This window comes from Aquarana catesbeiana, linkage group LG12 (genome assembly GCF_042186555.1).
Source record: "Aquarana catesbeiana isolate 2022-GZ linkage group LG12, ASM4218655v1, whole genome shotgun sequence".
NCBI lineage: Eukaryota > Metazoa > Chordata > Amphibia > Anura > Ranidae > Aquarana > Aquarana catesbeiana.
The window spans coordinates 77,292,557-77,317,019 of record NC_133335.1 but is presented as its reverse complement, the minus strand read 5'-3'; the positions used below and the strand labels follow the sequence as shown (position 1 = coordinate 77,317,019).

General features: G+C 41.3%; 1 protein-coding gene across 1 annotated transcript in view; it reads left to right on the top strand.

The window, feature by feature from the left end:
- TBKBP1 (TBK1 binding protein 1) overlaps positions 1-24,463 on the top strand; it is a 254,032-nt gene that overhangs the window by 86,788 nt on the left and 142,781 nt on the right. The window contains exons 4-5 of the mRNA XM_073608092.1: positions 13,227-13,377; positions 15,920-16,116. Coding sequence (XP_073464193.1) covers positions 13,227-13,377; positions 15,920-16,116 — 348 coding nt within the window. The remainder of the gene's footprint in view (positions 1-13,226; positions 13,378-15,919; positions 16,117-24,463) is intronic.

Below are 24,463 nucleotides of genomic sequence, written 5' to 3'. Positions count from 1 at the left end.
TGGAGATGGAAGAGGAGGACTGAGCTGTCCTCCTACAAATCCTGCATGCTCCCTCTACATGGTGTGTGTACAAAGCATCCTATCTATGATTGCATGTGAGTGCGTAGAACCACATTTGTTTTTATGTGTATACATTTTTTTTTGCGCCGGATCTGCGTGCTTTTTTTGTGTTCACGTTGTTGCTGACACACACACAAAAAGGTAACAGAAATAGTTAAATGGAACTGTTGTGTCTCTAAACTGTGAACACATTTTGGGGTTCCAAACTGCAGTGTACACTAATTTAGAGTGATATTGTATGGCACTGTAGAGCAGCTAACTCTCTCTACACAGAGTGTCAGCTCTCCCTAAACTGCTCCAACATACACTGACAAATAGCTGCTGGGAACCCTTTTATAGTGTCTGGCACATAACAAAGCCCCATTATTGGCCATAGTAACCAGTGGTCGCCCGTCCATTAAGGGCGCTCGGAACCCATCCAGGTGTGTTAGAAAAGCAAATGAATATTTGCTTTTCTAACACTGAACTGCCTCTCCGCCAATCAAGCGCGGGTCTGATACCCTTCACCTGATGGGCTGAAAGGACAGGCGCTCCTATTGGACACCTAGCAGTAAGTTAGAAGACACGCATGGAGGATACAGCTCGCTGCTGCCTGACCTGCTGCCCATCCCACAGTTCGCCACCATCACCTGCTGCCTGACCCGCCATGAAGATGGGGTAAGTGCATTTGATGGGCACGGTGGCTGCATTTGATGGGTACAGTGGCTGCATTTGATGGGTACAGTGGCTGCATTTGATGGGTACAGTGGCTGCATTTGATGGGTACAGTGGCTGCATTTGATGGGCACAGTGACTGCAATTGATGGCACAGTGGTTGCACTTGATGGCACAGTGAGGCTGCAATTGATCTATTTTTCTGGTATTTTTCAGATTTTTTCAGTTTGTTTGCACCCCCCCCAAAAATTTTGAGCACCAGTCGCCACTGATAGTAACCCTGCTGACCACAGTTGAAAGGTCAGGTAGCTTTATGGTTACAAAGATTGATGTGCTGGGACCACGATTTACAAACTTACTGCACCTGCGACTAACCCATGGTAGCTATGAACCCAAACCTCATCTCTACAGATTTAGTAGGTCACTTCCTCATCTACAGCCTGTTATTGGACAGCAAAAGAGCAGCAGCAGACTGATGAAGTCATCTTTTTGTTCTCAGCATCTTCCATATGCATGAAGGTCACTTAATTGGACGCAAGCGCTCTCCCTTCCTCTCCAGGTCTGAGTGCTGCTGTAGAGTGGATTACAATGGGCTGAAACCAAGAAAAGTTCTTACTGCAAGTATTTACATGGGCTGCATTTAAAAATACACTTTAGGATTTCATAATAAATGCACAACATCATTCATTGGCATTTTTTAAAAATAATTACCTGGTGTAAAACTCATACCATTAAGTAGACCCTAACACTTAACCACCCCCCTTGCTGAACCCTAACACTGAAGCTAACCCCTGAATTAACCCTTAACTTTACCCTTAACCTGACCCTAGCAATACACTTTTACAAACAACCCTGTTGTGAAAATAACCTTCCCCCACAAAGATTTATGTGCCGTTTGTTGCTTATTCAACATCTGCTGGGAAAACAACACTTCAGGAATGTTGGTCTCCTGTGTCCCTCACACTTTATCTGGTTCCTCCTGCTGACCTCTGTTAAATCAGGTTAGGGAGTCTCCAAACAAGACACTTTTCTGATGAGACAGTGAGTCCAAATCTTAAGAAAATGAGGTGCTTTTATTCCATACACTGCAGTGGAGAAACACAATACACAGTTCTCAATAAAGCAGTAAAGTGAAAGTGTTTCTGAGGTTACATCAACAGGCTATACAATTTTATGCGTATGAATATGCATAAGGTCTAGGCGTGTTATAGGCGTGACCGTATAGTTTAGTCCAATCAGCATTCAGCAAGGGAACAGTTAAGTAGGTGGTTACATCATGTGACTGATAGAAAGTTAAAGAAAACATGGGCGCCGTCATGATGGTACTGGATCAGACCAGCTAGATAAGACTGTCCATTTTTCAGAGCAAAAAGGGAGTAAACTGTTGCTTCTTATCTGGCGGTGAAGGTCATAATAGACTGAAAACTCTGTGTCTAAAAAGAAGCAAGAAAGTGCACTACAAATTCTTAAAGTGATACTCTCTCTCTCTCTATTTATTTATTACATACAGTGGGGACAGAAAGTATTCAGACCCCCTTAAATGTTTCACTCTTTGTTATATTGCAGCCGTTTGCTAAAATTCTTTAAGTTCATTTTTTTTCCTCATGTACACACAGCACCCCATATTGACAGAAAAACACAGAATTATTGACATTTTTGCAGATTTATTAAAAAAGAAAAACTGAAATATCACATGATCCTAAGTATTCAGACCCTTTGCTGTGACACTCATATATTTAACTCAGGTGCTGTCCATTTCTTCTGATCATCCTTGAGATTGTTCTACACCTTCATTTGAGTCCAGCTGTGTTTGATTATACTGATTGGACTTGATTAGGAAAGCCACACACCTGTCTATATAAGACCTTACAGCTCACAGTGCATGTCAGAGCAAATGAAAATCATGAGGTCAAAGGAACTGCCTAAAGAGCTCAGAGACAAAATTGTGGCAAGGCACAGATCTGGCCAAGGTTAAAATTTCTGCTGCACTTAAGGTTCCTAAGAGCACAGTGGCTTCCATAATCCTTAAATGGAAGACGTTTGGGACAACCAGAACCCTTCCTAGAGCTGGCCGTCTGGCTAAACTGAGCTATCGGGGGAGAAGAGCCTTGGTGAGAGAGGTAAAGAAGAACCCAAAGATCACTGTGGCTGAGCTCCAGAGATGCAGTCGGTCGATGAGAAAAAGCTGTAGAAAGTCAACCATCACTGCAGCCCTCCACCAGTCGGGGCTTTATGGCAGAGTGGCCCGACGGAAGCCTCTCCTCAGTGCAAGACACATGAAAGCCTGCATGGAGTTTCCTAAAAAACACCTGAAGACTCCAAGATGGTGAGAAATAAGATTCTTTGGTCTGATGAGACCAAGATAGAATTTTTTTGGCCTTAATTCTAAGCGGTATGTGTAGAGAAAACCAGGCGTTGGTCCTCACCTGTCCAATACAGTCCCAACAGTGAAGCATGGTGGTGGCAGCATCATGCTGTGGGGGTGTTTTTCAGCTGCAGGGACAGGACGACTGGTTGCAACCGAGGGAAAGATGAATGCGGCCAAGCACAGGGATATCCTGGACGAAAACCTTCTCCAGAGTGCTCAGAACCTCAGACTGGGCCGAAGGTTTACCTTCCAACAAGACAATGACCCTAAGCAAACAGCTAAAATAACGAAGGAGTGGCTTCACAACAACTCCGTGACTGTTCTTGAATGGCCCAGCCAGAGCCCTGACTTAAACCCAACTGAGCATCTCTGGAGAGACTTAAAAAATGGCTGTCCACTAACGTTTACCATCCAACCTGACAGAACTGGAGAGGATCTGCAAGGAGGAATGGCAGAGGATCCCCAAATTCAGGTGTGAAAAACTTGTTGCATCTTTTCCAAAAAGACTCATGGCTGTATTAGATCAAAAGGGTGCTTCTACTAAATACTGAGCAAAGGGTCTGAATACTTAGGACCATGTGATATTTCAGTTTTTCTTTTTTAATAAATCTGCAAAAATGTCAACAATTCTGTGTTTTTCTGTCAATATGGGGTGCTGTGTGTACATTAATGAGGAAAAAAATGAACTTAAATGATTTTAGCAAATGGCTGCAATATAACAGAGTTAAAAATGTAAGGGGGTCTGAATACTTTCCGTCCCCACTGTATATATATCAACATTATCAGACCCCTATAATTCTACTCACCTCCATGTTGTTACAGAATACAGTAATGAGGTCGTTGGAAGGAACCACTTAGTAGTGCACACCAAAATCTAAGAGCAATGGTATTTAGTGTTGAAAACCACTGATCAACCAGTCCATAAGGATAAAGCTAGTTGCCAGGGGCTGCTCCATCCATTTTTTGTGCCGGTGTTAGAAGTATAATTGGGGGAGCGAAGTTCCCACTCCTGAATTTCATCTTGTAATAAAAGAAGACTTACCATAATGAGGAATGCTTAGTCAGAAAATGAAAAAAATTTCTATGGTAAGCAATTACAGAACATGAAAAATGTAATCTTATACAGTAAGCAACTACTTGGACACAGTGGAGAGAAAAAAAGCTGTGGCAGGCATAATGCATGCCTTCATTACGCTGATCAGGCATGTTGAATAGAAGCTATTTGCTGTGCACATTGCACATATGTTCCCCCACCCTGCTACCCACTAAATAAGCTTTAATTATCGTGCCACCAGTGAGACTCTCATGGAGAGCCATTCACCTCAAGATAAAGGATAATTTAACTATTAGGCTACATGCTGGTAACTAGCCACCGTGCGAATGGCAGCGGCAGGAATCTGCTGATTCCAGCTGCCGTTTTTGCCACCTGTGAGTGGCTAGCTGGGACCACTGGCTCATACACTTTAACTATTAAAGGACCGGGCCTATTTTTCAGACCCGGTGTTTACAAGTTAAAATAATTTTTTTTGCTATAAAATGAACCCCCAAACATTATATATATTTTTTTCAGACACCCTAGAGAATAAAATGGCGGTAGTTGCAATACTTTATGTCACACCGTATTTGTGCAGCGGTCTAATGCCCCGTACACACGGTCGGACTTTGTTCGGACATTCCGACAACAAAATCCTAGGATTTTTTCAGACGGATGTTGGCTCAAACTTGTCTTGCATACACACGGTCACACAAAGTTGTCGGAAAATCCGATCATTCTGAACGTGGTGACGTAAAACACGTACGTCGGGACTATAAACGGGGCAGTGGCCAATAGCTTTCATCTTTTTATTTATTCTGAGCATGCGTGGCACTTTGTGCATCGGATTTGTGTACACACGATCGGAATTTCCGACAACGGATTTTGTTGTCGGAAAATTTTATATCCTGCTCTCAAACTTTGTGTGCCGGAAAATCCGATGGAAAATGTGTGATGGAGCCTACACATGGTCGGAATTTCCGACAACAAGGTCCTATCATACATTTTCCGTTGGAAAATCCGACCGTGTGTATGGGGCATTACAAGCACAATTTTGGGGGAAAAAACACACTTTTTTGAATCAAAAAATAAGACTACAGTAAAGTTGGTCCAATTTTTTTTTATATTGTGAAAGATGATGTTATGCCGAAGAAAATTGATACCCAACATGTCACGCTTCAAAACTGCGCCCGCTCGTGGAATGGCGACAAACTTTGACCCTTAAAAATCTCCATAGGCGACGTTTATAATTTTTTACAGGTTACCAGTTTGGAGTTACAGAGGAGGTCTAGGGCTACCGCCGAGCTCCTGTGCAGAAGCAAATGCATATGTAAGTCGCGCCGCATATGAAAACGTTGTTCAAACCACACATGTGAGGTACCAGGATACCTCACATGTGTGGTTTGAACAACGTTTTCATATGCGGCGCGACTTACATATGCATTTGCTTCTGCACAGGAGCTCGGCGGGACAAGGCGCTTTAAATTTTCTAATTTTTTTTTCTTATTTATTTTACTTTTTAATTTGTCACTGTCCTTTAAGAAAATACATTTTGGGTCAATTTTATTCCTATTTCAAGGAGTGTAAACATCCCTTGTAATAGAAAAAATGCATGACAGGCCCTTTAAATGTGAGATCTGCGCTCAAAAAGACCTCAGATCTCATATTTACACTAAAATGCAAATAAAAAAAATTCCCCTTTAAGACCATTGGGCAAAAGTGACGTTTGAAGTCGCTTCCACTATCCATTGGTGTGGAACCGAGTGGGGGCCATCTTTCCCTCACTCAGCATCCAGCCTGTGGGAGGAGAGGACCCGATCGTCTCCACCGCTACAGACGGCTCCGTTAAGTGGTGGAGACGACCGGAACACCGCGGGAGGAGGAAGGCCCTCTCCCGCCGCCGATAAAAGTGATCTTGCGCCAAATCTGCCACGGAGACCACTTTTACCTGAGAGCGGACCACCCGCTGTTGAAGAGGATACCGGGGTTATGGCTGCCATAACAACAGTATTCAATTTCAGACAGCCGACGTACAACTGCAGCGGGCGGTCCTTAAGTGGTTAATGACAGGTCGCTGATGAGCATCGCTATGTGGCGATCGCTGCTGAGTGCACTTTGCATACATCGAAAAGACCAATGGAGCATACACACGGTCGCATATTCCGACAAAAAGCTCTCATCTGAGTTTTGCTGGCGGCATTTCTGATCGTGTGTACGAGGCATAACTGTAACCTGAAGTTTACCAAATACTACAGGTGCAAAGATAGAATCATTAATGCAAAAAGGAAAGGTGGCGGGGTCTGTCTCTATGTGAGAAGTGATCTCAAAGCAAGTGTGAAAGAGGACCTGATTGATGGAGAGTGTGATGAGTCTGAAGCATTATGGGTGGAACTGCATATAGATGGGCGTAGTTCAAAGTTAATCATTGGAGTTTGTTATAGACCACCCAATGTTAACGAGGAGGTGGAGACTCAGCTCCTTGCACAGATGGAAAGGGCTGCAAGGGCTGGGACAGTGATAATAATGGGAGATTTTAACTACCCAGAAATTGACTGGAGTAATGGCACTGCTGGGACAGTTAAAGGGCAAAAATTTATAAACCTAGTACAGGACAATTTTATGGTCCAGTTTATTGAGGCCCCAACTAGGAATGAAGCTCTGTTGGACCTGGTAATCTCAAACCATGCAGAGCTTATTACTAATGTTCAGATAAAGGAACACCTGGGTAGCAGTGACCATAACATGATTTCATTTGATGTTAGCTGTAAACAAGAAATACATAAGGGAAAGATAAAAACACTTAACTTCAAGAGAGCAAATTTTCCAAGGATGAGGGCTGCTCTCGAGGACCTAGACTGGGAGGGAATATTGGCAGCGATAAACACAGAACAGAAATGGGAATTCTTCAAAAAGACTGTTTGGGACCTCACTGCAAAGTATATTCCCATGGGCAATAAGTTTAAAAGGCTAAAAAGAAAACCTATGTGGCTCACGGTCAAAGTTAGAAAAGCTATAAACAATAAGAAAAGAGCTTTTAAAAAATATAAAAATGAAGGAACACTAGTGTCATTTAAATGCTACAAAGAATTTAACAGAATATGTAAAAAGGAAATCAAGGGTGCAAAAATTCAAAATGAACGACAGATCGCAAAAAATAGTAGGACAAACCCCAAAAAATTCTTCAAATATATTAATAGTAAAAAGGTCAGATCTGAGCATGTAGGCCCTTTACAAAATAATCTAGAGTGGGTGACTGGGGACAAGGAGAAGGCTAATTTATTAAATACTTTCTTCAGCTCTGTGTATACAAAAGAGCATGGGGAAGTTCATGTCCATAATGGGGGTGGTATTGACACAGCCCCCAATGATCCACAATGGCTCAAAAGGGATATGGTCCAGAAATATTTAGACAGAATAAAGGTGGATAAAGCACCTGGACCTGATGGCATCCACCCACGGATCCTAAAAGAATTGAGCTCTGTAATTTCAAAGCCATTGTATCTAATTTTTAGGGACTCATTAATGACGGGAATAGTACCGCTGGATTGGCGCAGGGCGAACGTGGTGCCTATATTTAAAAAGGGATCAAAGTCTTTACCAAGTAACTATAGACCTGTTAGTTTAACTTCTATAGTCGGGAAGATACTGGAGCGTTTAATAAAAGACCACATAGACGAGTTCTTGCTGGAAAAAAACATTTTAAGCAACAGACAGCATGGGTTCATGAAAGACAGAAGTTGTCAGACAAACCTGATTTCTTTTTATGAAGAGGTAAGTAAAACCTTGGACAGAGGGGTGGCTGTGGACGTGGTTTATTTGGATTTTGCAAAAGCGTTTGATACAGTTCCGCACACACGGCTCATGTGTAAGTTAAAGTCTACAGGCTTGGAAATATCAGTTTGTAAATGGATAGAAAACTGGCTAAAAGACAGAATTCAGAGAGTAGTGGTTAATGATTCTTACTCTGAATGGTCTAAGGTTATCAGTGGTGTACCCCAAGGTTCAGTGCTGGGACCCTTACTCTTTAATATCTTTATAAATGATATTGGGTCTGGGATCAAAAGTAACATTTCTGTCTTTGCAGATGACACCAAGCTATGCAGTGGAATAACGTCCTTACAGGATGTCTCCAATTTACAAGCCGACCTCAATGCACTGTCTAATTGGGCGACTATGTGGCAGATGAGGTTTAATGTTGAGAAATGTAAAGTTATGCACTTGGGGGCTAAGAATATGCATGCATCATACATGCTAGGGGGAGTACAACTGGGGGAATCTGTAGTGGAGAAGGATCTGGGGGTTTTGGTAGATCATAAGCTCAATAATAGCATGCAATGCCAAGCTGCGGTTTCCAAAGCGAGCAAAGTTCTTTCTTGTATTAAGAGAGGTATGGACTCCAGAGAGAGAGAGATATCATTTTGCCCCTGTTCAAATCATTAGTAAGACCTCATCTGGAATATGCAGTTCAGTTTTGGACACCAGTTCTCAAAAAGGATATCGTGGAACTGGAGAAAGTGCAGAGAAGGGCAACCAAACTGATAAGAGGCATGGGGGAGCTCAGCTATGAGGAAAGATTAGAGGAACTGAATTTGTTCACTCTTGAGAAGAGGAGAATAAGGGGGGATATGATCAACATGTTTAAATATATAAGGGGTCCATATAGTGAACTTGGTGTTGAGTTATTCACTTTACGGTCAACACAGAGGACAAGGGGGCACTCTTTACGACTGGAGGAAAAGAGATTTCATCTCCAAATACGGAAAGGTTTCTTCACAGTAAGAGCTGTGAAAATGTGGAATAGACTCCCTCCAGAGGTGGTTCTGGCCAGCTCAGTAGATTGCTTTAAGAAAGGCCTGGATACTTTCCTAAATGTACATAATATAACTGGGTACTGACATTTATAGGTAAAGTTGATCCAGGGAAAATCCGATTGCCTCTCTGGGATCAGGAAGGAATTTTTTCCCCTGCTGTAGCAAATTGGAGCATGCTCTGCTGGGGTTTTTTGCCTTCCTCTGGATCAACTGTGGGTATAGTATTGGGTATATTGGATTGTACGTTTTTTTTTTTTTTTTTTTTGTGGTTGGACTGGATGGACTTGTGTCTTTTTTCAACCTGACTAACTATGTAACTATGTATAGTGGCAAAGAGCATGCATACACTGCAGAATAATACTAAACCGATTATGAAACGGCACAAACTCTTCACAGCAATGTCCTGTGACTCAGCCAGGATAACGTGTCTGCATGGTATAGTCTCTACAGAGAGATTAGCTGAGAATCTCCAATTTATTTAAACAGTTCAGAAAACAAACAGTTATTTGCGCTTATTCTCATAAACAGCGCCTCTCTCTCAGTAAAGTCTCTCAGTAAGCCCCTGTTCACACCGGTGCGACTTTTCATGCGGTTTGTATAGTATTAAGGTCTCCAACATTGATTTCTTGACCGCTTCATATCAACTCACACAATGAAAAGTCTATTGTTACAGAGAAATTATTATAAACAGTATGTTTGTAAGTGGTTATCATAAAATTGTTAATACATTATCTGAATGTTGTGAATGTTGTGTGTATATAATCATGTTGGTTAACATTTTTGCCATGGCGGAACATCAGGATAGTAACAGCAAGCTAAATAAAATGTAAGCGCTTATTAGTGGTGCACGACTGTGTGCCATGGCCAGACATGAGGATAATAGCTGTGTGCTTTGATAGTTGCAGGTCTACCGGGGACTAAATTATAGTAACATGGTGCTCTAAAGAACAGTGAATTGAAAATTCATAGGCGATAAATGGCAATCCTGACAATACATGGGCCCCAAATGGGAAATTGTATACAATATGCAGGCAATAAACAGTCTATTGTTACAATATGCAGGCAGCAACATTTACAATACAGACAGAGAATAGCTGCAGTATGGTGTAGAAATTGGGCAAAGGTGACAATATGGGGGGTAACAAATATGCAATTGTGACTATATGTGAGCCAAAAATGGGTAATCGCGGAAATATGTGGGTAACAAACAGGCATGGAAATATTTGGACAATAAATGGGCAATATTGACAGTATGCGAAAAACAAACAAGCAATCGTGATAATACTCCGACAACAAACATGCAATCGTGACAATACTCCATCAACAAATATGCAATCATGACAATACTCTGACAAGAAACATGCAATTGTGATATTATTGGCCAAGCATTCCTCATCTCATCCCTCATTCCCTGTCGCGCCTGGCTGCCTGCCCTCTCTCTGATGAAAATCCACTTCCGTCCCCCAGCAAAATCTTTCCTCCCCTAGGAAAATATCCCCCTCCCTCAGCAACCCCCATCCAGCAAATGTTCTTACATAGTTATATAGTTACATAGTAGGTAAGGTTGAAAAAGACAATAGTCCATCCAGTTCAACCTGTGTAGGTGTGTGTGTGTCAGTGTCTACAATTATTTCCCATATCCCTGTATGTTGTGTTCTTTAAGATGCATGTCCAAAAGTCTCTTTATACTATCAATACTCCCCGCAGCCACCACCAATTGTGGTAGAGAGTTCCACATCCTTATTGTCCTGACAGTGAAAAACCCCCTGCGCAGTTTAAGGTTGAACCGCTTCTCCTCCATTCTCATTGTGTGCCCCTGAGTCCTTCCTGAGACTGAATAGTTTCTTTCCTATGTTGGGATCACCATTGAGGTATTCATAAATTGCTACCATGTCCCCTCTCAAGCGTCGTTCATTTTGATCTGTCAAAAAAAAAGGGGGCGGAGAGATGAAGTTACACTCTGCAGAGCTCAATGAGGAAAGCTCTGAGAAATGATTGGAGGGAAGGGACACCCCCCCCCCCCCCCCCCATTCACACAGCACACAGGAACAGAGCTGAGGCTGTCAATCAGCTGGAAGTCCCTTTTTTCTTTTGGTGTCAGGAAAAATTGTCAGAAGTGACTCACTCACCGGGCAGCCGATCAGGATATGTACGGCTGATCCTACCTGCTGTCTCACAGGAGGGTGCAGGCGCTGCTGTTAAATAGAGTACTATAGACTTATAGATGGAGCTCGGCATCGGCTGTCTGGTGAGTGAGCCTGTATCTGTTACTGAGGCTTCAGTATACCATATTGCTTTGCCATCTGGAGATTGGGGAGGAGTGCCTTACAGCTTGCGATGCTGGCTCTGTTATTGTAAATGAAGCGCATTCAGACCACTCTTATCTAGGGGGTCACACGGTAAGCACAGCATGAGTTTAGTTGGTGACACCATACCTATCCTGTGGGTACCAGTTTCCATCATGGCATGTGGGACTTTTCATCCTGATTAACCTCTTGCAGCCCTCCTAGTTTTGGACTTTTTATTTGCCTTTTCTCCTTTTCTGGAGTCACAGTATTATTTGTGTGTCTATACACTATTCCACCTTGAATGAGGTTCAACTTATGAAGGAGGATTTGCATTAGCTCTGTGTTTCACCCAGCCAATTCGCTTCACTTAGTATATGTAAGAATTTACAACCACTTTCATTTACAAATTTTGACGGGTGCATATGAACACTGAGGATCTCACTCTAGCAGATGTACAGTATAGGAAAGGCTTCTCATGAGATTAACAGTATTTTCAGGATCTTGTTGGAAGTATCGAGACATTTCTGTGTTCAGAAGCTGGTTCTAAGTGTAGCGGTACCCCCTGTAGGGGTTGCTGGATATTGTGGTTCACCTGTAACCCTGTCCAGCCCGGCATTCACTTCCCATTCACCTTAGAGACAATAAACAGTCCATATGTTTGTCTTGTATTTTTATTGGGGGATTTCGAACTCGGATAGGGTAAGGTAAATTATAGAATGCCCAGAGTCAATAATGGAATCAATAAGATGAACAGTTGGAACCTCTATTTACACTTCTAGAGCTCCAGTCTCCTCCAGGACAACGCTTATTTGTAGACTGATTCCCTCTCTCCTGTACAATACTTGGTTCCTGGTACAGCTAGCACATGGTAGGCTTAACTCTGACTCTGTTAGGCCTTAGCAACTGCCATTTGCAGGCAGAGACCGCGGACCCCTTTAGTGTAGCAACAAGATAGTGGAAGAAAAATCCTTTAGTGCTAGCTGTCCTATGGTGGACTACTGCTCCCAGTCAGTCCTCTCCAGGCCCTGCCAGCCCTCCTGACTGCAGCTGCCTGACTTTACTGCCCATGACATCACAGTCTCTCCTGCTGGCTCTACATCCATCTCGGACTGCACTCTCCCAGTCCGCTCCAGCATGCCTCCCCAACTTTCCCAACTGTGCCTGTCACTCACCAGCCCTCCTGGCTGCACTCCAGTGGATCCCCCCTGGAGACTTGCCCGGCAACACTGGCTCCCGTTGTCTTTCTCAGTTCCTCTCTGTGCCTCCTGTCCAGATCCTTCTTTGTTTCTCAGCAAGGCTCTGACTTGCACCCAAACCCCTCAGGCCCAATGTCACCCCCCCCAGACTGGGGAGTGCCTCAAAGGTCCCGACAACCTAGTGCTCCATCTCCAGCTGCTTCCACCCGACAACTTCTCCCCAGCAGGGCTGACCCTCGGGGTTTCAAGGAGGCCTACCCCCTGCCAATCCTGGTTGGGGATTGGTCAGGGCTCCCTGAGACACCTTCAGACAGCTTCACCTCTCTTTCCCTCCTCTCTTCTAGAATCTTCTAGAAGAAAGAGGGAGGTAACAGAAAGATGATGTTATCTTTGAGTCACTTGCTGATGCTCTAGGCCACGCTCAGCCCACACAGATAAAAACAAACAGGCCTAGCTTACAGCCAGGCCTGATTAAATTTACCTGTACTCACAAAAATCCTACTTCTACCTAAAGTAGAGGGTGCTACATAAGGTAAGTATGTTTTTTTTAACTTTTTTCCTCAGGTGTGTTTTTTTTATAACTGTCATGCAGCAATTTGAGATGCAGGTTGGAGGCCTGATGCTTTTTAGTGCATGGTCTGCTTTAAGGTGAACACTCAATCTCACTCCACCAGCCTCCTTGGAGTATCAGAGGACAATGCTGACACAGGTAGCAAGAGATAATCTTTTTATGATGGTATATGAAATATAGAAAAGGAGAGGAAATGTAAGGTAAAGGTAATGTTGAATATACTGATCTGTAACTATATCTTACAGAAGGGCCTGGTTCTGACCCACGTAGCCCACATCCAGTCTTTGGAGCAGCAGTTACAGATGTGCACTGAGCCACACCCATTCCCTGGATCTGCCCTCACCAATCCAAACATGCAATACCTGTCCCTACACCATGGACCAGACATGTCACATGGTGAGTAACTGGATTTTGGAGGAATCTCAAATGTCATAGAAATCTTGTTAAGGTATACAATAAAGAGAAAGAGTTTTATGTATCAACATGTTGTTTCTAAAAACTGGAGTTAAAATCTTAGCCACCAATCAGTATCAGACATGCTGCAAAGATTTGAATCTGATTGGTGCTGTTGGGGAAATAACTCTGATTTTTAGTAATATGTAGATACATAAGGCACAAAGAGACTTGCCAAGAACCAAGATCAGTGTCCATTTTGAATAAGGTGGTCTCTTCTAGGAGGGAGATCCAACTCTGAATTGAATATTCCACTGATCTTTTAATATTGTTTTATATCTAGCTATGCATATATCCAATTATATTCAATTATGCATATCATTACACACACATTTAAAGATGTGATTCCATGATGCCTGCCATTTTCATAAAATTAAAATCCTTTTTACCGTGTCAGTTGATCAGACAACTAGCATTTTTGGGTGCTTAGCAGAGTTGCCTGCATATTTTTCCAGTAGAGGTTTCCTTTAAGATTTATATAGAAAATGTAGTTAAGTTGCCATGATCTGTTTACTGTCAATAAGATATTAACATTGATTGTGTATCCATGCAAGGCTTTTCCACTACAGAATAATCTGATAAATTTACAAGTGTCATGTATCTACTTTTCAACTACATTTTTGTATTAATTATCTTTGTTTTATTAGTACATTGAAACCTGATTATGTTTTACACGTCTTTTGATGGTCACACACATATCAATATGATCTTTCCATCAGTCATTTGTTGCAACTAAACTAATAAAATGATTACCAAGGAACTATATATTTTTTTAGAGGAAGAGCTTGGCAATGGCGTCTATATGATTCTTCATTAAAAGTTTCCTTTATCATACAGTGATCCCCATTCACCCTGAAAGTGATGGTGCCTCTAGGTCAGGGGTCTCCAAACTGTGGCCCTCTGTAAGCCTTTACCCGGCCCTTGAAGCACTATTCCTCTCACTGACACCAACAATTGGGCACTGCATTTTCCATTATTAACAATGAGGGGGCACTATTCCTCCCACTAATACCAATGATGGGGCACTATTCCTCCCACTAATAAAAATGATAGGGCACTATTCCTCCCACTAATACCAATGATGGGGCACCATTGCTCCCACTAATACTAATGATGGGGCCTTATTCCTCCCACTAATACTAATGATGGGGCACTATTCCTCCCACTAATACCAATGATGGGGCACCATTCCTCCCCCTAATACTAATGATGGGGCACTATTCCTCCCACCAGTACCAATTATAGAATACTATTCTTCCCACTGATACCAGTGAGGATACCACTACTCCTCCTCCTGTTGACCACCAACCCTGAAGCTATGTTTATTCCCACTGATGCTGGGCCCGAGACATTTTCATTTTTGACCCCCCCCCCGGGCACAATCTGGCCCCCCTAAAGTCTGAAGGACAGTAAACTGTCCCTTTGTTAGAAAAGTTTGGAGACCCTTGTTCTAGGTGTACAGCTATCACATGCAGATGTTTCTTTGGGCAGAAGGCAGTACTGTAGTTGCAGTGTCATTTTTTTTTAATCTTAGACTATTAAAAATGCTTTATTTTGATTCATCCTTTCAGTTTTATGATATGATATTGACAAATCAAATGTGTATTGACCCTTAAAATGCATACCAAGCCTAACAATTTCTCTTATTTCCTCCCTTCTGGTTTGATATATACCATTGGAAGTTTTTGTTATATCAGTGCAAAAAATACCGTTGATAATTTCGTAAATGAAGAGCTGTCCTGTATCAAGTGTGCACTTCCTGTTATCTCAAGAAGCTATTGGCCCCCCAGATTCTTATCTTGGAACTACAGAATCATTAGCTTTTATGTTGGAGATGGGAGAGCCTGAGCAGTTTAGGAAGAGAAAAATAGGCAACCCTTAAGCTGGCCATAGACAGTTCGAATCTCATCCGGTTCCCGCTGAACTGGCTGAGATTCAAACCGTGTATGGGCAGGCTGAATGTACCCATGTTGATTGATCAATCAACTTGGGTACAACCAGCGTGTCCAATTTTACATGCGATTATTGCTGGTTGTTATAGCCGCTAGCAATACTCACTGTGTTCTCCAAGCAGGGATGGATTCCCTCGCCCAACAAACAAAGACATGGGGGGGCACACTCTAAAAATGCATTACATTAAAGATGACGCTATAAGACCATACATTACAGCGCACACACACATTCCCCCCGCCGGGAGAACACAATGGCTTCACAGTAAGAATGCCCCCATCAACACTTACAGGGGGTTGATGGGGGAAATTCGCTCCATCTATGGCCGGCCTTAGTCCACAAAAAATGCAAAGTGTTTTCAGCCCACAACGGGACCTAGAAGCTGAGGGCATTTCTACCAGATCAGGTATTTTTCTCTACTTACAGGGTCTTTAAAGGGATAAAACGTAGGTCTATGCATCTATTGCCGAGATGTATTGCATGCTTTTTTAAAAATTTTGCCCCGATATGCAATTTAATTATGTTATCTCCTCAGTTCTAGAACATGCTGTGAACTGGCAGGCTCCTCGTAGTCTAGACTTGCAACGTGACATGGCAGCACAGAGGCGGGATGCAGAACTGGAAGAGGCGAGGAGGGATCTGCAGAACGCTCAGCGCAGAGAAAAACAGCTAAAGGAGGATGTCCTGCGTTTGGAAGAGGCGCTGAAACAACTGCAAGAAGCCCGGGAGCAGGTTAGGAGAACCTGTAAAGAAATAACTCTTCGTGCCAAATAAGTCTAATTAAAAAAAAAAACAAAACTCTGGCTTCTTCAGTTCTGGTACAGGCTCTATATCCACAATTTAAAAAATGTAGGATTTTTTTCCTTGGTAAATACTAGTCAATTCTTTCTCATGGGTTCCAGTTCAGATCGTTTTCCACTTTGCATTGGTAATGGAGTACAATATGTACCACCAAAGGCAAGGCACAGGAGAAAGCAACCATCCCTAAACAGAGATGGGGACCTTCAACACCATTTATCACCCACATTTTATGCCATTTAAAATCACTACCCCAAGGATTCACAACCTCAGTTATGTAACACAGAGAATTTACACTTATCATAGACTTTGTGGCACCATTGAGGTGGGATTTTGTAATTTGAACAGATGGTTTGAGAGACTTTCACACTTTCCATCTCGTTCTTGGAAAATCAACATGAGCCCTAACACTTGACAACTAGATTAAAGCAGAAGTAAAAAAAAAGAAAATTGAGGCAGAAGTTTTGAGGCAACTATGGACTCTCATGGTACGGCAAAGACTCACATAAACATTGGTTAAAAAAGTATAAATTTATTAAGACAACAACATCATTTTAAAAGGTCCTATGAAGAGAGAGTATAAAATACACAGTATTAGATCTCTGAAGAGGAACTAGACAGTTGGAAGTGTATCCATCTACCAAGGGACCATGGATCTCGTCCGATGTCAGATCAACTTCGACATGTTTCGTGGTGTGACCGCTTTTTAAGGAGTATGCTTCAGAAGATAATATATGTAGCTATCTCTACAAAGAATTGACAGTATATAGTTACACTTCAAGGACAAACAACACACATGTACATAACAAAGATAGCATGGATTAGAACATAGATACAGGAGCCAACCCAATTCTGCCATAGAGATGGACCAGTTCAAAATCCAGCGATCAGATAAGATATTATGAAGTAGAACGTAATTTTTTTTAACCAATTTATGTTTATGTGAGTCTTTGCCGTACCATGAGAGTCCATAGTTGCTTCTGCCTCAATTTTCTAGTTGATAGGACGATGGTACATTATGTTTATGTCTTCGATTTAGTAGCCATAATTAATAAAGCGGAAGTCAACCCATCCATTTAACCGTTTCAAATAAGGTACATTTCCGGCACGTGCCAGGAATGTAACCCTCCCATTGGTTGTACTCTCAACCAGACTGTCAAACCATCCAATGGCTGGTGTCATAACTGATCACATGTGGAGCATCATGGCAGTTGTAGATTAAACAGAGGCCAAGATGGCAGCTTCCTTGGCTAAAAACGATAGGAGGGTTTACTTCCACTTTAAGGTGATTGAATTACCAGTGTGGCTGGGGTATGTTCTTAACAATCATTAGATCCGAGGAAGCTACTTGAATGAGTAGTGAATGTCTTTCAACTTTACAGAGCAAGTTGAGCTGAGTGTGACCAACCACTACGGGGGATACATAGTTACACACAGTTTTTACGCATAGGAATAGCCAACCCCTATCTCATTTGAACAGGTTTTGATAAGTTAGCTTTATTTATCTCCAAAGGGATAATATGAACAAACACTTTTATGGGCTGCATAAATATAGACGTTCTTTGGCACTTTGGATAGGGTTCTCCACATATTTATTGGTTTTGTTATTATCACAGATAAGTACTGTAAGTATTAAAAGTCTTCATGGTGGAAAGTGTTCAACTGTGCATGTAGGCCATGAGTAGTTAAGCAGTTAACCACTTGACCTCCGGAAGATTTACCCCCCTTTCATGACCAGGCCATTTTTTTGCGATACGGCACTGCTTTACTTTAACTGACAATTGCGCAGTCATGCGACGCTGTTCCCAAATAAAAATTGATGTCCTTTTTTTTCCCCACAAATAGAGCTTTCTTTTGGTGGTATTTGATCACTCTGCTGTTTTTATTTTTTGCGCAATATGCACTGTCACTGTACTAATGACACTGGCTGGGAAGGGGTTAACATCAGGGGCGATCAAAGGGTTAAGTATGTGCCTAGCTGGTGATTCAGTGTAGTGGGGGAGGTGCTTTTACTAGTGGAAGGCATGGATCAGTGTTTCTGCTTTACAGAAATCACAGGACCCATGACTTCTGTACTGACAGAACGCCAATCTGCCTTGTTTACATAGGAGACTACCGTTCTGCCCGTGTACAGAATGATCAGCGGCTGCTGGCAGACATCGCGGAACCACTGATCAGCTACCGCTGTGTAGATTCACAGTGGGAAGCGAGCCGCCGGCGGCACGCACATGCGCCCGAAACCTGGAAGTGCAGGTTCACGTATATATATACAAGATCCTGCACTGTGCAACCACCCTGTAGCAGAAAATGTGCTCTAGGGCGTTTGGCAAGCGGTTAATACATGCATACACCATTAACCACTTCCCTACCCGCCTATAGTCAAATGACGTCCACAGATGGGATCTCCCATCCTGGGTGGACGTCATATGATGTCCTGGGATTCCCAGCCGCCTAGGGGGCGCGCGCCCGCCGCGTTGCTCGGGACCCGGTGCGTGTGCCCGGCGGCCGCGATGTCCGCCGGGCACCCGCGATTGCCCGTTAACCGGGCCGGACCGTGGATCTGTGTGTGTAAACACACAGATCCACATCCTGTCAGCTCAGAGGAGAGCGATCTGTGTTCCCAGAACAGCGGAACACTGATCGGTCTCCTCCCCTTGTACGTCCCCGCCCCCTACAGTTAGAATCATTCCCTAGGAAACACATTTAACCCCTTGTGTCACCCTAGTGGTTAACCCCTTCACTGACTGTCACATTTACACAGTAATCAATGCAATTTTATAGCATTGATCGCTGTATAAATGTGAATGGTCCCAAAAATGTGTCAAAAGTGTCCGATGTGTCCGCCATAATGTCGCAGTCACGAAAAAAAATCGCGATCGCCGCTATTATTAGTAAAAAAAATAAATAAATAATTTTTTTTAAAAAAATGCCATAAATCTATCCCGTATTTTATAGACGCTATAACTTTTGCGCAAACCAATCAATATACGCTTATTGCGATTTTTTTTTACCAAAAATATGTAGAAGAATACGTATCGGCCGAAACTGAGGAAAAAATTTTTTTTTTTTTTTTTTTTTTAAATTGGGATATTTATTATAGCGAAAAGTAAAAAATATTGTGTTTTTTTCAAAATTGTCGCTCTTCTTTTGTTTATAGCGCAAAAAATAAAAACCGCAGAGGTGATCAAATACCACCAAAAGCTCTATTTGTGGGGAAAAAAGAACGTCAATTTTGTTTGGGTACAACGTCGCACGACCGCGCAATTGTCGTTTAAAGTGCGACAGCGCTGAAAACTAAAAATTGGTCTGGGAAGGAAGGGGGTGAAAAGGCCCGGTATTGAACCGGTTAAAAGAGAAGTATGGGTTTGGGTTTTTTTCCTCCATTATACTTACCTAGGTGGATGCAGCATCGGTCCGAGGCTAAACTCTGCCTTGTGCCTTCCAGGCGCACTAAAATGCCCGGATTACATGCACAGGGGCTAGGCGGCCTGTGTGCAAGGGGCTTTGGAATAGTACTTAGAGTAGTACTATTTCCATTTTTCGTGTTGCTCTTTTGCGATCACTGGTACTATAGGAAAGTAGGCGGAAATAGGAGTAGAGACTTCATTGCAGGAGTGATAACCTTCTGTGGCTGTTTTTTTTATATCAGGACTGCCATGTAATAATCTGGAATAATTACGATGTAGTTATAGATGTTTCTTTGGAAAAAAACAAGGCGAGAATCTTAAGAAATCTTAAGAATAAGGGGGGGGGGATTAACTTTTTTCTGGTCATTAGCTTCAACCTACTTTTTTTAACATAATAAACAGTGCTGCTTTACATAACCCTTTCATGCCTAAACCTATTTGTTGCTTACAAGTTAAAATCCATATTTTTTGCTAGAAAATTACTTGGAACCCCCAAACATTATATATATATATATATATATATATATATATATATATATTTATATATTTAGCAGAGACCCTAGAGAATAAAATGGTGATTGTTGCAATATTTAATGTCACACGGTATTTGCGCAGCGGTCCTTCAAATGCAATTTTTTGAGAAAAAAGAAATTTTCATGAATTAAAAAAAAAAAAAAAAATGGTAAAGTTAGCCCAATTTTTTTTGTATAATGTGTAAGATGATGTTATGCCGAGTAAATAGATACCTAACATGTCATGTTTTGAAATTGCGCACACTCGTGGAATGGCGACAAATTACGGTACCTAAAAATCTCCATAAGCGACGCTTTAAAAAAATAACGGTTACCAGGTGAGAGTTATGGAGTTGGTCTTTTGCTAGAATTATTGCTCTCACCCTGACAATCGCGCCGATACCTCACATGTGTGATTTGAACACCGTTTACACTTGCGGGCGTGACTTACGTATGCGTTTTTCTTTGCTGGACGAGCATGCGGAGACGGGGCACTTTAAACATTTTTTTTTCTTTTTTTTTTTTACATTGTCGCTTAAAAAAAAAAAAAAAAATCTGATCACTTGTATTGCTGTCACAAGAAATGTAAACATCCCTTGTGACAGTAATAGGTGGTGACAGGTACTCTTTATGGAGTGACCCCAAATCCCTCCTTTGCACTTAAAAGTATTCAGATCGGCAAAATCAGCGATTCTGAATACTGTCATTTTTAAAAAATCCGCGCCATTGGCAACCAAGTAAACCTGAAGTGACGTTATGACGTCACTTTCAGGATTTTACATCAGAGACCCGAACAAAGCCGGATATGGCTCAGCGTAGGTGGTGGATGCGCTGGCTGGTGGCTCGGTTCTCCCGGTGGGACGGGAGGCCCGGGAAGAGCGGCAGAAGGGGAGGGTGGGGTGGAACGTCCCCTCTCGCTACTTTAGGATAACACTTGAGCGGCTTTTAGCCGCATCGGATGTTATCACTAAAAAGCCAACCACTGGCTCTTACAAACGGTTGCAGGCATCACCCCGGTTTAACCCCTTCAAGCCATGAACGCAAATTTGCGTATGGTCAGTGCAAAGGGGATAATCTTTAATTATGTAAAGATTCTCCGGTGTCTATAAGGGCAAGCCTGTCTGCAAGTCAATAATGAAGAGGAAGAGAACTTAGTTTGGAGGAAGACTGCACAAAGAAGCAGAATGCTCCAAATGGCTACAAGGCTAATATAAATAATTATAGGTTTAAGACTTTTGAATTATTTATCATTTTAATTTAGTGCTATCATATGTGCATTTACTTTACTGTGCCAATATTATACTTGTGTGATGTAAATACTATCAGTATTAAGATTTGTGTACAAGAGTCATATGTATGTTGCATAATAATTTTATGTTTGCAATTACTTGTATGAACTTTTTTGCATGCAATTACCATGTGTCTGCTGTCTCTTCATTACACCTAATTCATTTCTTTCTTTGAGTTTTATTGTTTATTTATAATACCACCACATGTACATGGTGTGATTTAATCATTTTTGGACTATTTGGGAAAAACCTGCATTTGATAACATTTGTGTTAATTTTTTTCCCATTGCATGCTACTACATCATTAACTGTTAATCTACATGTTTGTTCATGTGTGTAATGCTGCATGTTAAATGTCTCCATTAAAGTTACATGTTTGTTCATGTGTGTAATGCTGCATGTTAAATGTTTACATTAAAGTTACATGTTTGTTTTTGTGTGCTGCATGTTAAATGTGTCTCCTAAAAAGGGCAGAGGTGTCGTATTGGGGGTTGAACCAATAAATAATATACTAAAAGGTTCTTTGTTGCATACAGGAGATGGTTAGGGATGAGGCTCAGCTTTGTTTCTACCATGCATTTGCAGCAACGAGTTTGAAATTTGTGGTCCTAGAGAATTATTTTAGCTTTGAAACCATAATGCACTGTTTAGCTTTAGAATGTGAACAAGTGGCCTTACAAGGGGCAATAAGGGGGCTTTATATAGAGTCATATAGACACAGTGCATATTAAGGAACTGGGTAACAAGAGATCAAAATACAGTACCACATCCCATTTGGTAAAAAAAAAAAGGAGAGAAGGGGCAGGCGGGACTTTTAAGGTACTAAGGAAAACAATCAATTTGAAAAATATAAATTTTATTTAAACAATTCTTTAAAATCGCGGTAAACATTTACAAGAATCACGTATTATTTCTTTGGACATATACAACCACTTCTTACTCTACATGTTTCGCTCAGAGGAGCTTCTTCAGGAGTTTTTTGAGAAGTGTCGCATGAAGTATTATATACTATAAGAAAAGCAACAATTGTAAATGAATATGCTAAAAATTGCCATGAACAAAATCACATGGCATGTCAATAAGACATACCTATATATATTTTATAGAGAGATAATCGTACATTTTATACAGAATAATGATGAACTGAAAAGGAATGCCTACCGGATGCTCGTATTCATAAAACACTAATTTAAGATGCATAGACTGAAGCCAGGATTTACAAAAATGGGAAGACCTTTTGTAACCAAAGAGAGAGGATAAATTAAAACGTATTCATATAATTTAATTTTGAATTAAATAATCCTATAGAGTGTATATTAGTAAGTAAGGCAAAACATTTACCTCCTTTTCATTTAGAATTGAGGTGAATGTTTTACCTTACTTACTAATATACACTCTATAGGATTATTTAATTTGAAATTAAATTATATGAATAAGTTTTAATTTATTCTCTCTTTGGTTACAAAAGGTCTTCCCATTTTTGTAAATCCTGGCTTTAGTCTATGCATCTTAAATTAGTATTTTATGAATACGAGCATCCGGTAGGCATTTCTTTTTCAGTTCATCATTATTCTGTATAAAATGTACTCTCTAAAATGTATGATTATCTCTCTATAAAATATATATAGGTATGTCTTATTGACGTGCCATGCAATTTTATTCATGGTAATTTTTAGCATATTCTTTTACAATTGTTGCTTTTCTTATAGTATATAATACTTCATGCGACACGTCTCAAAAAACTCCTGAAGAAGCTCCTCTGAGCGAAACATGTAGAGTAAGAAGTGGTTTTATATGTCCAAAGAGATAATACGTGATTCTTGTAAATGTTTACTGCGATTTTAAAGAATTGTTTAAATAAAATTTATATTTTTTCAAATTGATTGTTTTCCTTGGTACCTTAAAAGTCCCGCCTGCCTCTTCTCTCCTTTTTTTTATATAGACACAGTGCTTTATGTGTGATAGCGAAAGCATAGAAAGTGCTGATGACAAACTGCATAGGGATAGATTAGTGTAGGGTTTGTAGTCACTGGCAAGTCTCTTAACGTGAACCCTCACTGAATGTCATGTAGATAGTGCTGTCTATCTTATCAGGAGGGCTTTTTGGGCCTTAGTTTTTTCTTTATACAAATTCTTTATTTAACAAAAAGACAACTTCCAAGACTTTCAGAAAACAATATAAGATTAGAGATATACCATAGTACAGGATACAACCATTAACATCCAATAGATAAGACTACAGTACAAAATAGTAATTTGAAGTCCAAAACACATGTAGATTTGGTAGACTTTCTGTAATAATACAAAACCAAATGAAAACCAGAAATGGATCCAATTTAATAAAGGAGGTATGAAGCAAATGATGGCAGAGAAGGTGCATATGCAAAGCACAGAGGAGAACCACCCGGATTTTAGAATTTTATAGTAAAAGGGAGAAAAGAGGAAATGGTTAAAGTGTAGATATAGAAAGGAAAGGGGGCAAGAAGAAAAAAAAAGGGGGGGGAGCTGGGATGACTGGAAGGAGGGCACCACCAGCACCCTCAATCAGTGGAGCCTGCCTCAAAGATGGCCTTACCCTCCTCAGTGTAGGAAAACATGTTCCACAAAGCCCAGGTTTTGGTGTACACCTCTCGCTGTGTGGAAGGAACCAGGTCATCTATATGATTCAGCTCTTCAATCTTATTAAGCCAAAGACCAATGGTGGGCGGCTAGGAGTCTTTCCAGGTAAGAGGGATGCATGATTTAGCGGCATGAAGGAGGTGGTGAAGCACCGATCTCTTGTAGATTTTGATATGTACAGTGGATAGAAAAAGTCTACACACCCCTGTTAAAATTTCAGGTTTCTGTGATGTAAAAAAATGAGACAAAGATAAATCATTTCAGAACTTTTTGCACCTTGTGACCTATAAACTGTACAACTCAGTTGAACAACAAACTGAAATCTTTTAGGTGGAGGGAAGTAAAAATAAAATAATATGGTTGCATAAGTGTGCACAAACTTAACTGCTTGCCGATCGCCCACCATCGTTTGACAGTGGCAGAATGGCTCCCCTGCGCAAATCATATGACATCC